The sequence below is a fragment of the Xyrauchen texanus genome, chromosome 29 (assembly GCF_025860055.1).
Source record: "Xyrauchen texanus isolate HMW12.3.18 chromosome 29, RBS_HiC_50CHRs, whole genome shotgun sequence".
In the NCBI taxonomy this organism is placed as follows: domain Eukaryota; kingdom Metazoa; phylum Chordata; class Actinopteri; order Cypriniformes; family Catostomidae; genus Xyrauchen; species Xyrauchen texanus.
In genome coordinates this window covers 17,038,494-17,054,535 of record NC_068304.1, presented here as the reverse complement: position 1 = coordinate 17,054,535, position 16,042 = coordinate 17,038,494, and the positions used below count along the sequence as shown (strand labels likewise).

Genomic DNA, 16,042 nt, shown 5'->3' with positions numbered 1-16,042 from the left:
AAGGATGAATTGTTTCCTTTTTTTGATCATATTATCAATAATGACAGAAATGTCAAATTGAGTATAGATAATTCACAAAGTCAAATCAGATTTTTAGACCTTCTGATTTCAAAAGGGGAGGGAGGTTGTTTGCACATTACGGTATATAGGAAGCCAACAGATAGAAATACTTTATTAAGAGCTGACCATTTCCATCAGAGATGGCTGAAAGATATTATACCTTTTGGGCAATTTCAACATCTTAGACGTATTTGTGACATGGATAATGAGTTTCAAACACAGGCAAATTCATTAGTAGAGCACGTGATAGTGCCCTTCTAACCTCTAGAACGGAATTTTTAAAAACTGCACAGAGAAAAGAATAAAGAACAGAAAATCAAGTCTATTTTGTTACCAATTATGGTCATTTGTCCAATCATATGAAACAAGTTGTCATGTCAAATTGGAATTTGATTCAGAGTGATCCCACTCTTAGGGAAGTATTTCCTGGCCCTCCCAAAATTAGTTTCAGAAGAGCACTGTCCCTAAAAGACAAATTAGTAAAAAGTCACTTATCTAGCAAATAGAAAACAACTTTGCTTCATCAGTCTTTAAAGGGCTTATATAAATGTTGCTCTTGTAATCATTACTGTAATATAAAGGAGGGTAAACAGTACATTGACTTTAAGAATAAAAAGCCTATTTGGTTGTCTTTCATTAATTGCAACACACAGTATGTAGTGTATCGTCAATCATGCAGTTGCAGTTGCTTCTACATAGGGAGAACGAAGCGTCGTTTAACGGATATGGTCTCTGAACATAAGTATGCCATTAGAAAACATTATATGGTATATCCTATGGCGAGGCATTTTCAGGCAGCCCACAATTGCAGCCCTGATAGTCTTAAAGTGGAAGCTTTAGAAACATTTGGAGAAAAAAAATACAATGCTGGGATCGTTTAAAAATATTATTAAAAGAGAAACATTTCATATTTATCAGATGAAGGAAATGGATTTTCTGGGTTTAAATGAAGAAACTGACTTCAGTCCTTTTCTTTAAATAGTTGATGTATTTTTCCTATAATGGTTATAATTTATTTTATATATATTTTTTTTCTCACTCTCTGTATTGTGACATCATTTCATATGAAATAAGTACATAGATATACTCCAACTAGTGGATTTCTAACACTAAATGATGTGTGATTTCTTCTGAGCAGGTGTGCCAAATTTAGCAATAATGAAGTGAGAGTCTTTTCTTAAGTCACTTTTGTGTGTTGAAGGCTGCACCCTGAAGAAGGCATTTTTGCTGATACACGTAAGTTTGCAGCCCTTTTTTATCTCCACAGTTTTTAAATTTTATTGTTAGAGCCATTGAAAATAAAGGGTTTTTAACTATATTTTTGATCTGGAAAAATGCCTTAATGTTTCTTTTTGCAGCATAAAAGCAATCCATAAGACTCCAGTGGTTTAATCTATGTCTGATGAAGAGATATGAAAGGTGTGAGTGAGAAACAGATCAATATTTAATAAATGTAATTTTTTAAAGCTATAAATCTCTACTTTCACTTTCACTTCCACATTCTTTTTGTTTTTTTGGCCATTCTCATTATTTTTGAATATCACCACCTGCTGGTCAGGGCTGATCAAGGTGGAGATTTATAGTAAAAAAAGGACTTAAATATTGATCTGTTTCCCACACCTATCATAATGATTCAGAAGAGTCTTATGAATTATTTTTATGCTGCCTTTGTGCTTTTTGGAGCTTAAATGTTCTGGACACCATTCACTTGCATTGTATGGACCTACAGAGCTGAGATATTCTTTTAAAACTCTACATTTGTGTTCTGCAGAAGAAAGTCATACACATCTGGGATGGCATGAGGGTGAGTAAATAAGAGTTTTTATTTTTGGGTGAACTATCCCTTTAAGAAATAAAAGGGTTGCTAGATTTACCCTGCTAAATTAGGCGCCACCATTAAGCCATTACCAAGATGTCATCAAACTATGTGAAAAGGTTTAAAGACCATCTAAGCTAATCAGATCTGCCTTGTTTAGAAGTTCCTGTAGAAAATGAAACATTCTGTGGTGTTTTATTTATTTGATTGAACTCTACAAGTCCTTTAGATTCTCACTAGTGTTTAATTGTCTTCTATGCTTGTGGTCTGGTGAAGAATCTGGCTTTGATGACCCACATCACCACTGACATGGAGGACGGCCCCATCATCAAACTGGCCTTCAACCTGGCAGTGGAGGACGTCAACTTTCTATGCGGAGAGGAGTTGTTCTACCCCAATGTCTTCCTCGTCTTCCTCAATGGTATCTGCTCACACAGGCAGACTGTAATTCCCAAGAACACAGAAAGCAGCATGCTATTTTTTTCTTTTATTATTCAAGCTCAAAAACAGGCTAAAGGCATTTGAATGAAATTTGAATGAACTTTTTGCTGTTGTACAACTACAAAAGGGTGTGCCATTGATTACCTTTTAATGTCATGTCACAGAAAAGTCACCCCGCTAATTAATTCATGTATATGTTTTTCAGTGCGCTGATAAGTTACAAATTACACAGACTGCCACTGTGGCTAATTAATTAACAAACACAGCAGGTGTCAAAGCATAAATAAATACAATCCTGCCCAAGTTAATCCACAAACACATACTTGCCCACAACGCGACTCATACAACATTGTGGCTGTTTATGCATCTGTGTGGCACCATAGTGGGTCTCTCATAATGCTCAAACAAGCTCAAACTTTTTCTTTGAAAGTGCATTAATATGGGAGTTACATATTTACACGTTATTCTTAGTTTATGATTAGTAGGAGACCAATATATCAGTCAAACCAATTAATTAGTTGATATTTGGATACTATTCCACCTAGTGTCCAAATCTACCTTCATTCTTGTCAAAGGATAATATATATTTTCTGTTTTCAAATATTTAAGTGAATTTGTTTAGTAAAATATGTGTTTAAAGTAAGAAAATTTGGGTATATCTTATTTGCTGTTTTTTAATTTTTTTGATAACAGTATCAGCATAATATTGACCTTCCTGCTTTTGCGATATTAGCATGTATGATGCCCATATTTATGTGAAATTTTTGAATAAATGTACGGTAATTTTCTACTAAATTTTATGTGGTATTTTTTAAGGAACAATTCTTGGAGTGATCAGTGACCATCATAAGTTGGTTTATACCTTCAGACTAATGAGACGAGCCAGTTTTGTTAATGAGTTTGTGTCCATCTCCACCAATCTGACCGACCGCTGTGTGTACATCTCCTCTGATGGGAGCCGTTTGTGCAGGTAGCACTATCCCTTAAAATTGCATGTTTTTAGAGCTCTAGCATCATTTGTTGGCAATTGCCACTTTGATATGTTATAACCTAATAGATAAAAATGCATACATTTTAAGTGTGCCTTAACTTTATACTAATTGTTGACCAGTTAATTAGTCAATATAAGTGTTAGAGGTTGACCGATATATTGTCAAGGCTGATATTCTGACTTTTTACATTATTGGCATCGACCGAGAAATGTTCCCATTTGGCTGGCTTGTTTCTTGAGGGTGCTGAAAATCACCTGCTTGCATGTTAAGTGACTGAGACATGTCAACGACCAGTCACAGTTTGTTTTGTTGTTATTTTTTGTTGTTATTTTTGTTACTACAATAATAGACTGGTGTGCAACACAGTCTCATTTAAACGGTTCGCATATCAATTGCTTGCCTGTTTCATTCTCCCTCTCTCTCCTCAACAGTTCCCTGTATATTTTAACTGTCTTATCTAATGATAAAAAGGCAAATATCAATAAAACTAATATCATATACCGTCTTCAAATATGTGCATATCTCGTTTAAATGGATATAATAAACCAACCTCACAAAAATTCAGGAGATCCAACATCCTGTGGAGCACTCATTTATTTACCTCTAAAGAACATATTCTATCAGCCTCTCCTCAGCAGTTCCCTGTCACTTTTAACTTTCTTTTCTAATGATAAAAGGCAAACATCAATAAAGCTTCTATTATATACAATTTGCAAATATCTTTTTTTACACTTTTTTTAGATTCTTTTTTTTTTATAAAGTAAAAGTTTGTGTAAATGTAAGCGCGGCGTAGTTCTAGCTGGAAGACTAGCTGCTGTGCGTCATCGCACCATTAGCTAGGTAACTCCTAGCCAGTCACATGTAAGCCATTGCTTTATAAGTCTGCTCACAATCTATCACATTGCTGTTTCATTGTGCTAACACAGCAGCCTCCACCACCCCACCACCACAAGTTGAGTCCTGTCCTGCACGTGGGTATGCTACTCGCCCCTGCCTCCTATCTCCGGCAGGATCTTATGGTTGTGAGTACAACAACTTCGGACCACCAGACGGAGCTTACGCCAAAGAGAGACATTACTATATGTCACATTACTAAATGTGAAGCCAAGTGACAACTGTAAACAAATGATGCTAGACCATTTTTCAGAGTAATTTAACTTTTTCTTGCCATTTTTGCAAACCAACTGTTTAAAGTCATTTTAGTGAATGTACAAAGTCAGTTCCCCTCAAATTCACACAGGTACCCTAACCTGTGTAACCACAGGTGTAGCTTATTACTCTAACTATGGACTAGTTCAACTAATTTTGACAACCAGAAAGTGTCTAAATACTTTGTCTTAATTTAAACACTATATCTATTGTTTTGTAACTTCTTTTGTTTAAAAGTGAATTTGTTCTCTTTCTTTTAAATAAATGGTTTTGTGTTTCATTTCAGTAATTTTTGGGGCCACTGTATGCCGGATGTATATAGACCCAAATAAAGATTTCCTACAAATAAAACACTAGGAAATTCTAAGAAACATCTCTTTATATTATTTAGAATCTATGAACCTTGTATGCATGTTTTATTTAGAGAGACGGCCCATTTAGAGATCAAACCGTTTATGCAGCTGGGGGTTTGTGTTGGTTTGATTCCTTACCCTCATTATAACCAGTCTCCCAGAAACAACTACCAGTGTGCTATGGGTAAGCAGGCCATGGGTGAGACACCCTCCATCTCCAAAGAACCTGGAGGGCCAGTCGCATTTTCAGACACACACTCCCATTCACTCACAAGCACACTCACTTTCACGCTGGTATTCAAAACCTTTGACACACACCACATTCTGTATGTATGTGGACATCAAATATCGCCTGCTTGCGTAGTCGCTCTTTTGTGTGTGTGTGTGTGTGTGTATATGGAGGCCTTTCCCTGCCAGTGTCTCTGAGTGTCATTAGGCATTCATTGTGTCCTGAGCAGGGTTAGTGTGCTCAGCTGCGCTAGAGGGAGAGAGAACACACACGCTCTGCTTCCCCTGGTTACCAAAACTACTTAAACCTCTCCTGGCCACCACCCCCATTACAAAACCACTGAGACTGCAACTATATTTGGCCCAATATCCTCAGCCATGTCATCTTTTTTTTGGACAGACGGCCCCATACATGTGCAAATCCGGCTGTGTGTCCCCAGCCCTATTATCACATCTTGTACCCCGATTGTCAAATAATAGCATCTGACAAATGTCAAGGCCTCAAGGGACGGTAATTATCCCCCCCCCCCCCACCCCCATCTCTGCCATGCTAAACCTTTACACTAAAGTTTGTGACAATGCTGACACCAGCCTTCACATAAACACCACTCAGTCGATTAAGCATGATAAGATGTGCATTAGTTGTTTCATATTAGTAGATCTGACCCCCCCCATTTTAAAAGTGTTATTATTGTTAAAAATATGTTTCTGTTAAGCCTTAAAAAAATGACAGAAACTGCCTTAAGATATTAAAGGGATAGGTCACCAAAAAAATTACATTCTCACAATTTTCTCACCCTCATGCCATACCAGATGTTTTGGAGTTTTCTTCTGCAGAACACAAATTAAGTTTTTTAGATGAATATTTCACCTCTGTAGGTCCTCACAATGCAAGTCAACAAGGTCCAACATTTTGAAGCTTAGAAATGTACATAAAGGCATCATAAAAGTAATCCATATTACTTCAGTGGTTAAATCTGTATCTTCAGAAGCAATATGATAGGTGTCAGTAAAAACAGATAAACATTTAAGTCCTATAAATTCTCCTCCCTGACCAGTAGGCGGCGATATGCACGAATAATGTGAATCGCCAAAAACAAAAGAAGAACTCTTAGAAGAGGAGCACTTAGGAGGCTTGTTTGAAAGTGGTGATTTATAGTAACAAAAAAAGGACTTAAATATAGATCTGATTCTCACCCACACCCATCATATCATTTCTGAAAATATGGATTAAACCACTGGGGTCGGATGCTTTACATGCTTTTTGCGTTTCTAAATTTTGGTACCCATTAACAGCCAACAGAGCGGAGATATTCTTCTAAAAAGTGTTCAGCAGAAGAAAGTAAGTCATACACATCTGGGATGGCATGAGGGTGAGGAAATGTTTTTTTTTTTTTTTTTTTGGGTGAACTATCCCTTTAAGACACATTAAGTATTTTCGTCTGTTCAACCCTGGAACCAGAGGAACTGTATAGACACCCTGATGTACCTGCTTGCATACCCACAGAGGCCCATGGTGAAGACAAAGACTATCAAGCTCATTGACTTCGAGAAGCTACCCGCAGGCCAGAATGACACTGTAGCTATAATGAGCTACAGTGGGTATGATATTGAAGATGTGCTGTGCTCAATAAGGCCTCTCTCGACAGAGGTAAGAGCCACTCAGTTACCTTTAAACTTACCTAGTTTTTGACATTCTGCAGTGACTAACTTTCCATAAGTTTTTTTTTTTCATCCAGTTGAAATAAAACTTTTTTTTTATACTTCTCTCTTGTGTTATACTTTGGCAGATATCTAGTATACAAAAACACTAAGTGCACATTGAGGCGGTACACTAACCAAACCTTTGATAAGGTGATGGGGGACAATGCTTGACACTGAAACACGGAAGCTCATCTGGAGGCACAGCATCCTGGATGCTGATGGCATCTGTTCCCCTGGTAAGGCTCCTAGATAGCTGCTGACTTTGTAGGCAGCTCGATTTCAGTTGAACGATCTTGAACGTGTTGATCTAATGATATACCGATGTGCAAGTCACATGTGGGGCTGGGTTTTGTGTGTCTCGCAGGTGAGCGGGTCGAGAACAAACAGGTGCTGGTGAATAAGTCCATGCCCACCGTCTCCCAAACACCACTGGAGGGCAGTGCCCAGCCAGGCCAACCACAGTACAGAGACATGCCAGTCATGCAAGAGAAAAGTTTGTTTGCTAAAGAACTTACTGAATTACATTAGCATATAACCTAGCAATATCTGTATAGTTTTTGTTTGGTGCGGATACATGTTTTTTGTCCTGTTTGATTAATTTTATAATCGAAAACCAGAACAGTGTTTTTGTTGTTTTTTACAATTGAAAACTACATTTGTGTTTTTCTTTTTGTTTTTGCAATCAAAAACAATATGGGTGTGTTTTTGTTTTTTGTGTTTGAAAATTATATACTGATTTTAAAAAAAATAATAATAATTATTGTTTGTTTGCAATCAAGCCACAACAGTTTTTGTTTATACAATCAAACTTCAAGTGATTTTTTTGTATTTAATTTTTTTGCCAATATCAACCCATACTGCCCTTCTTTTTGTAGGTACAAAGGAACATCAGACTCTTACATTGAGAAGGTGATGATCTCAAAGCAGAGGACGCCTTTTTTTGGTCAAGATCCTGCTCAGGCAAACATACAGATCAGAGGTAGGAGACAAGTTCAGCAGTCAACATGGACAGAAAGGTACCATAGCACCCTTCCTATCTTTCCCAGACCTGAGCCAATGGCAGCTGTCCTTTTCTCTGCTTTTGGAGGCATCAAAATGCCTACAATCTGCTAAAATTCATATATTAGAAAAGAACCCTCTTGATCATTCTCATATAAGTGTGAAGACATTTGTGAATGATGTATACAACCATTTTTGGGAGTGTTTTTGTAATTAATTTTTTCCTCTCTACCTGCAGGCCAAGCTTAAGGGGTGGGGGGATTGAAATCGATTCACTGGTGCCTCACAATTCTGTGTCAAACGATTCTATATTGATCCACAAAAATTAATAATCAGAATAATAAGCCAGTTATTAATAGTTCTGACTGTTAAAAAGCATGTACAGAATAAAACATTACAAATATAGATGCCATGTTTTGTGCAACACTACGGCAGCAGTTACATCATGAAAAGGAGCATTTATACTGTCCAAACAAACACAAGCAAGAGCCTTCAGAAAAGTTTAATAGCCAAGGATGGAAAGGCTGCATATGCTTATCAACCAACATTCTGCATCGTAATCTCTATTTTTAAAAGGAATAAATTGATTTACACACGAATCGCAATCGCAGATCACAGTGCATCACATGCTTTGAAGTTGATCATCCTTGAGCACTGTTACAGAAAATGTGTTGTTTGACAAATCAACAACATTTCATTTACACTAAATTAAAACCGCAGAGCTGCCTATGATACTTGTTTATTATACCCACTGTCTATTTTTATTGATGGGTCAGAGCAAACATATTTTTGGAAAGCTCTTTTGTGGAACGTTTTCACACAATTTGGCAATGTGCCAACTTGCGTAAGATTTGCAACCTCTGTGTTGTTGTTAAAAAATTGAGATGGAATCAAATGGAGTGTCACATACAGATTCCCACCACAAGCTATATCGTCTCAGTTGACCCTCCCACCCCTTCAACTTTGTTTCACAGCCTGTTTTTCAATTAATTAGCTTTTTGTCCCATGTCAGACTATGCAAATTTATTACAGCAGCGCAGTCCTGGGAAAAACTGTTTACAGCCTCCATTGTTTCTGAGCACCTCCGCTGAGAGCGCTGGTCAGTATGATGTTTTAATCAGAGCGCTAACTGGCGCCATGCATAATTGACTCATTTCATTAGTAGAGGTCATCCACTGGCACTCATCACGGGATGTGACAGTGAGGAGGGGTCAGGGAGGGGTTAGCTGCAAACCGCCCGAGATGCTATTTACTGCTCTTTTTAAAGGAGCTTTTGGTATTTAAAGGAGCAGGCAAGTGTTGGTGCACCGGGATAACACAGGGCAGCTAATTGTTGTTGTGAAGGAAAGTGTCGTTCTCTTGAATGTCTTTTGTGCATGTAGAAGTGGGCTTTTATTGAACGCTGCTACTTAGAGAAGTTGAAGGATTTTCATTTTTGGGTGAACCATCCCTTTATTTTCATTTTATATTGCTTTGCCATGTTTGTGTCATTGAAATGAATGCATTTCCTTTGTATGCACCAAACAGGTGCTTTGATTTAGTTTTGAGCTTTTTGTCTGAAAATGGGACAATTCTTGCAAGACACCGAACACTGTGCTTCAAAGAAATACATTTGGCTACTTTAGGTTGAAAGAAAGCCCATTAAAGACTTCCCACAGTGGTTTGGAGCCAATGGCTTTCAGCAAGTTTCACAGTTTTGTGATCCTGCACCCTGTTTTTAACAGCCTCTACTAGCCTCAAAGATCCGGTCACCGGAGAACGATAGGTTAATTATTTACCGGTGACCCAAACACACACCGAATTGCACACATGCGGATACACACTCTGATACTCGCACAGCTGTCTTGGCAGGGTCTATTGTGCAAGCCGCCACTGTGGGGCTGTATAGTTGGTGATGGAGGGCCATGGACTCTTACTGATGTCCGGCTTTTCTTCACTGATTTCATGCCTCTTTTATCATTCACTCTAACACAAAACAAACAACACCAAGGATGTGTGCTATGGGAACCTCTCTCTCTCTCTCTTTTACCTCTCTACTTTTGTCTCAATACTACTCACGTTCTCTCATTTTCCTTCTGAAATCCTGCTACTCATAACTTTAGTAAATTATTGTTAGTGTTGCTTTAAATAGGTTTGCCTTCAATAGTTTCGCTGCTTCTAGATCTTTCAAATTATTTGGGATACTTTGTGTAGTCTCTGCTCCTTTAAACGTTGAATTATGGAAGTCTAACTTGACAAGATGATGGTTACTTTATTTAACCCAAGTTCAACCAAACAGTTTCAAAAGCTTGAACCATATACAGTTGTTTTATTTTGAATTAAGTATGTTAAGTAATCAAATTAATCAAGAAAGCTTATTTATGAGAATAATAATGATAATTTAAACTGATTCAGAGATTTTGTTTAGCGTATGAAAAGTTCTCTAAGGTAGTTCCAGTTCAGGAAAATACAAACCAAATTGAAATAAATAATTAGCAAAATTGCTGTTTAGATTTATCCTAAATGTCATATTTTATACACACACTTTTTAAGCTCATGCATTTTACAAAAAAGTTTGCTAGGTTTTAAATAAAAAAAGAATAGATTTACTGTGATTTAAGAGATTTATTTGGACATTTAGGGCTGTCATGATTATGAAATTTGGCTGACGATTAATTTTCAAACAAATAATTGCAATTATGACGATTAATTGTTTTAAGGCTATGGTGATTAATTGTCTCATTAAGGGCTTTTATGATAATTGTCATATAAATTGTCATTTTCAATGCCTCACCTAAGCTGAACCTTTCTTTGTGCTCAGTATGATAAATGGGAAACTATGGGTACTCTGTCCAGCTAAGCACCTCTCCTCACTTCCTGCCACTGTTCTCTCTCTTTTTATCACTTGCAAATGGACCAATAATATGTTTGCTCTGGCTTGAGGAAGAGTGAGAAGCTGCTCTGCAAACATTTACACTCTCTCATACTGCTTTGGATCACTTCTATTTGTCTGCCATCTGAATTTCCATTGGTTCCACTCCACCAGACCTGAATACATCTGCTTTGTAGGCCACTGGACTAGATGAAAGTTACACAGATCATTCATACTTCCTTATTTAGCATTTGTTTGTGATGGTGAGCTACTAAAATCACTCTTTTTATTGGAAAAGGCATGATTACTGGAATTAGACCCAGCTTATTGGTATACACGTATGTCTTTGTGTCACTTCACCTTTCAAACTATCAGGGCCCGTATTCACAAAAATTCTTATAACTCTTAAAAATTAGGGGTGTGTCACTCCTAATTTTAGGACTTGTAAAATTGAGAGTTAGGCTAAAGAGTAATTCATGAAGCGTTTTGATGCTAAAATTAGCTCCTAAACCCTCAACAGTTTAGAAGTCCTCCTGAGGACAACTAAATCCCTAAGAGTGACTCCCAAATGATCCGAAGCATACCTACTGTCGTCAATCCACATTAAAAACAATATTTTAGAATATTATGACATAAACCTTTTGAAAAGGTATCGCCTGAATCGCAATAGACTCGGATGTATTTTAATAATCTATCATTATATTAAAAACTTTTTCATATTGACATTGACCTTATAAAAAATGTATCGTATGAATCGCGAGAGTGTTGTTATCATTGCAAAGTTTGTTAGAGAACCAGTTAACTCTCCCACGAACAGAAACAACCCAATTATACTGGAGATAAAGGTTTTGACAATGCGCATGCTCTCTGGCCACAGGAAAAATTAAACTGTTGCACGGATGAATTGTGGATTTGTGTCATCTGTCAGCAGAATCAGCAGAATCATCTATCATTGCAGTTTTGTGAAAAGCTTTTAAGCAAAAACTCCTAGCGAGGAACTCTTTGGAGTACTGCTAGTGGAAAGATAAAGTCTTTGTGAATACAAGCCCAGATCTTTTTTTTTACTCTTAGGCAAGCAGTGAAAATGTAATTGTTCTTTACATTTTTGTAAAGCATCACTTTGGATGTAATACTTGATGATCTCTCTATAACAGGTGTTTGTGACCTGATCATTCCTCAAGAGGACATGCCTTTCTGTGACTCCAGAATCTGCCCTGACAATACTATTTTACATTTCTTGACTTGATCTGATTTTAGAATGTGTGTATATTCCTGTTTATATCAGACTTTGGCAATCTTGTGTAATGAATCATTATTAGAATATTTTATTTATCACTCTTTAAAATGCTGTGCAGCAAGATAAAAGGTATAATTATAGATGCATTTATAATTAATATTTTAGGCATTTTATTAAGATTAGAAGTTTTATTTCATCCTCTTGAACATGTCATGATATCGCCTTGATTAGCAAAGACTTCTAAACGAAACGCTTTAGACACATTCGAATTCTCAATGTTCAAGTTTTATACATTTTACCCTTTTTGCTTTTGTTTATTTTAATTATGAAAATGTAAAATTCCATAAATGTCATTACCTATAATTGTTCTGGAATGCTCTTAGAATCATATATGCTTTTAAAAATACTTGAGCAAAGTTTACATAAATGTTTTACATTTTTGAAATCAAAATCTCATTGGTATGTACAAAATAAACAGTGGCAGTTCTAAATATCAGCTTCAGAAGACTTGTCTTGTATTCCCCCATTGTTTCTATTTTTAAGTTTATGTTTGGGTGTACACAGCAGGAAATTGTTTGAGCCGATGAAAAAGGTTCCTCTCAGTGACGAGAGGGGTCAAAGATCTTCCGGCCCTTTCTGTGCATGACCTTTGTAAAGGCTACTGTCGTGCAGTGGTGCGTGACCTCAGAATGATGTCATACAATCTGCAGTGGCAAAAAGGGAAGACTGGAACATCTACACTGTCCGGACATCCCACAGATGCATTTACAGAAACTACAACTGTGGTAATAATTAATTAAACTAATATTTTACTATGATGCTAAGTCATTACAATAACAACGGTTTAGGGTGCGCTGACGCTGTATTTTATTTATACAGAACCAAAGCAGCAGTGGGTTAGAAAGCAGTAATGCATTATTTACACAGATTTGGGAGCAGGCACAGAGGCATTTACTTGGGTGTGTAAAGACACCTGTAATGGGCTTGTCTAGCATGTATCGTATACATGAATGTTTAGAATATGCATCAAGCTTGTTAAACAAGCAAACAAATAAATAAACTGTACTCTGGTCTTTATTGTATGTTAGGTTGATAAGCTGATTGAGATATTGGCTGGTAAAGCAGGGGTTCTGGATGGGTGTTTTCACTATGGTACTGCTTTGGGGGGCAGTAAAGTGAAGGATGTGTGCGAGGATCTTATTCGCTTCAGAAACAATTACCAGGGCAAGGATTACATCACCTCGACTTAAATATTTTGAAGTACTCTTATTAAATGATACATGTCCAATGTTAGAGGTCGACCAATAGTGAATTTTGACGATTTCGATAACCATGGTGGCAACCGATTAATCCGGAGGTAGTTTTTCTGATTGATTTATAGAATAAAAACGTCTTAGTCTTTCCATACTATTACAGGCAACAAGGCACAAAGGCTACAAGGGTCCAAAATGAACAAAATCCCAGCTGCAGTTTATTTTGCAGTAATGTGCAACCTAAATCCCAATATAAGCCAGAAAAAATTAAGATGCAGGACTTTTAACTATAAACAAGCCTGGAGACTCTTGTTTTGACTCTTGTTATTATAGTGCTCTATATTTAAGTATTTTGAAAATTAAGCTTTTTATGGCTGAAGCTTTTTAATCACCAGATTAAAACTATTCACCGTTTTTGATAGTTTATGCACATACTTTAAAATGCTTCCAAATATGTTTTCCTTCTTTCATGTTCATTTTCCTACACTGTAAAAAAAAAAAATCCTAATTTTACTGAAAATAACTAAAATTTTACAGTAGTTTTTTACATTTAAAACTCTGTAAAATTACAGACATTATCTGTAAATTAACAACCCAACTGGAATTTTACAGTTTATGACAATAATGACATATTACATGTATTTCTCATTTTTTTACGGATAAATTACTATATTATTTTACTGTATTTTTTCAGTTTTCTAAAATTACAGACAAATGTATGTAAAATGACAATAATTGTCTGTAATTAAATATGCAGCTCATTATATAAAGGTTTATGTCCATACTAACAATTTAATGTTTTTCTTTGTAATTTTAAGGTAAATCTTATTAGATTTATATAGTTTTAATGTTGTGAAAGTGATCTGGCAAAGATGTATCAGTATTAATTCACTTGCAAAATCTTTATATCAAGATCAGCATTACATTAAATTTCTGTTTGAATATTTGAACGTTTATCCAAAACAAAAACCTTTACTTTATTGATTTATCTTATATCATATGTGTAATTTGCTCTAGGGAACCTCTGGAAACATACATCTACTTTGTGTCCAGTGTATTATCAAAAACTTAATCACATGGTGCTCAAATGCATGCCAGAACACGTGGTCCAAGAGCAGTGCTCACTAGGTAAGAATAGCTAATTTGATGTGATTTCTGAAATTTTAATTGTTAGATCTGCACATTAACAATGAATAATGGAAACAAACATTGTCCACAAGCTTATTATTTTGATTTACATTACATTTAAATTGTTTCCCCTGTTTGTTGACTTAAACCAGATCAGAACTGAAAGCATAACTGTATCTGTGAAAATACATCTCTTTATTGTAATGCAGGAAGCCCACTGAGGGACGTTCCAGGGATGTTGGTCTGCATCTTGGAAAGATGGAGAGGGATTATCTCATCGGCTGCAGAGCCAGCATGCTGCTTCTGGAGCAGCTGATGATCTCAAGTGATGCTTTTGAGGTGGATGTGTGTGGACAGTGCGGCTTGCTTGGATATTCAGGATGGTCAGAACAATACACACACACACACGCACACGCACACGCACACAAATAACCTGTAGCATAATAATTCCAGTATTAAATGAGCAAAATGGTCTATTAGTGAGTGGTTTCTCTGACTGTGCATTGCAGGTGCCATTACTGCAAATCTTCATGCCATGTGTCATCTCTACGAATTCCATATGCCTGCAAACTAGGGATGGTAAGATTCACAGATTCACACCGGTGCATCGGCATAAAAGTTAATGATGCGATGCATCGATTTAAAAAAGTGTGCATCGGATACATGTTGGTATTCGTATCTCGATGCATTGTTTCTTACATATTTGCATCGGTAAAAAATTATTTATATACAATTATTAGTAGATGCACCCCTGACATAGAATATAGATTAACATGGCAGAGGCAGAGCTACATCTTTCACCAAATAATAAAAAATCCAATGTTTGGAAATACTTTGGGTTTATAAGAGAGATTGAAATTTTTATAAAACCATGTAGTTTGTAAAATATGTCATGCCGCTTTAAAATATACAGGCAGTACAACAAATTTAAAAACAAACAAAGGCACATTCATCTGCTGGCAAGATACAGAACATTTCTTCAGTTTTTATCCCTGAGCATCCTTAAATTGTTTCACTGTTAAATGTGTGAACTGTTAAAAGTGTAACTGGAGACAGAACAGGAAAAGAACATCTGGTTTTATTTAATCTATAATAAAATGTATTTAATTTTTTTTGCACTACAAAGGCCTTTTTGTGAAAGGTCCATGCGTTAGAAGTCAGTAGGCACTTAAATTAATTTATGATTTGCTGTCTGTCTGAACCAAAGAAATAAAAGGGAACTATCTGTAGCCTACCATATTGAATTGCATAGCATCATATTTTTTCCCATTGCATTGAATCGCATTGTGTTGAATCGAATCGAAATCATATCGCACTGCATTGTAATAGGAGTGAATCGTATCGCATTGGTAGCTGCTTCATTAATTAATGTATCATATCGTTGGCTATGCATCGAGATGCGTATTGCATCGGCCTCAGTTATGGAGATGCACATCCCTACTGCAAACTGCTCTTCCAAGAACTGCAGTCCATGAACATCATCCCTCGCCTCAAACTGGCTTGCTACAATGAGTAAGAAGACTACAGCAGATTTGCCTTTACATACGATGGAGTGATACAGTATTATTAACTTATGGACTGCAAAAACTGACATCATGTTTAAGCATCAGTTCAAAGAACTTGGTCATCAAGGAATCACATTAATGTGGTTCCACTTATTGTTAAACATCTTAATTATCTTATCAAAAATATATTTTTATAAATCAAAAAATTATGTTAGAAGAATTGTTTTTTTCCCGATACTCTGCATTTCCTTTGGTTTATATATATGTTTGATGTTTAAAATATGTTGATTTATTTGTTTTGGTTTACACTGAGAATAATAAAAATT

The 16,042-nt window shown here is 36.2% G+C and overlaps 1 protein-coding gene across 1 annotated transcript in view; it reads left to right on the top strand.

The window, feature by feature from the left end:
- polr3b (polymerase (RNA) III (DNA directed) polypeptide B) overlaps positions 1-15,727 on the top strand; it is a 36,285-nt gene extending 20,558 nt beyond the window's left edge. Inside the window, 18 exon segments of the mRNA XM_052097228.1 lie at positions 2,117-2,297; positions 3,134-3,287; positions 4,850-5,017; positions 6,489-6,658; positions 6,661-6,691; positions 6,821-6,899; positions 6,901-6,979; positions 7,108-7,225; positions 7,619-7,672; positions 7,674-7,759; positions 11,748-11,857; positions 12,919-13,081; positions 14,097-14,128; positions 14,130-14,166; positions 14,169-14,211; positions 14,421-14,594; positions 14,721-14,774; positions 15,652-15,727. Coding sequence (XP_051953188.1) covers positions 2,117-2,297; positions 3,134-3,287; positions 4,850-5,017; positions 6,489-6,658; positions 6,661-6,691; positions 6,821-6,899; positions 6,901-6,979; positions 7,108-7,225; positions 7,619-7,672; positions 7,674-7,759; positions 11,748-11,857; positions 12,919-13,081; positions 14,097-14,128; positions 14,130-14,166; positions 14,169-14,211; positions 14,421-14,594; positions 14,721-14,774; positions 15,652-15,727 — 1,809 coding nt within the window.
- The last annotated feature ends 315 nt before the right edge of the window (positions 15,728-16,042 follow it).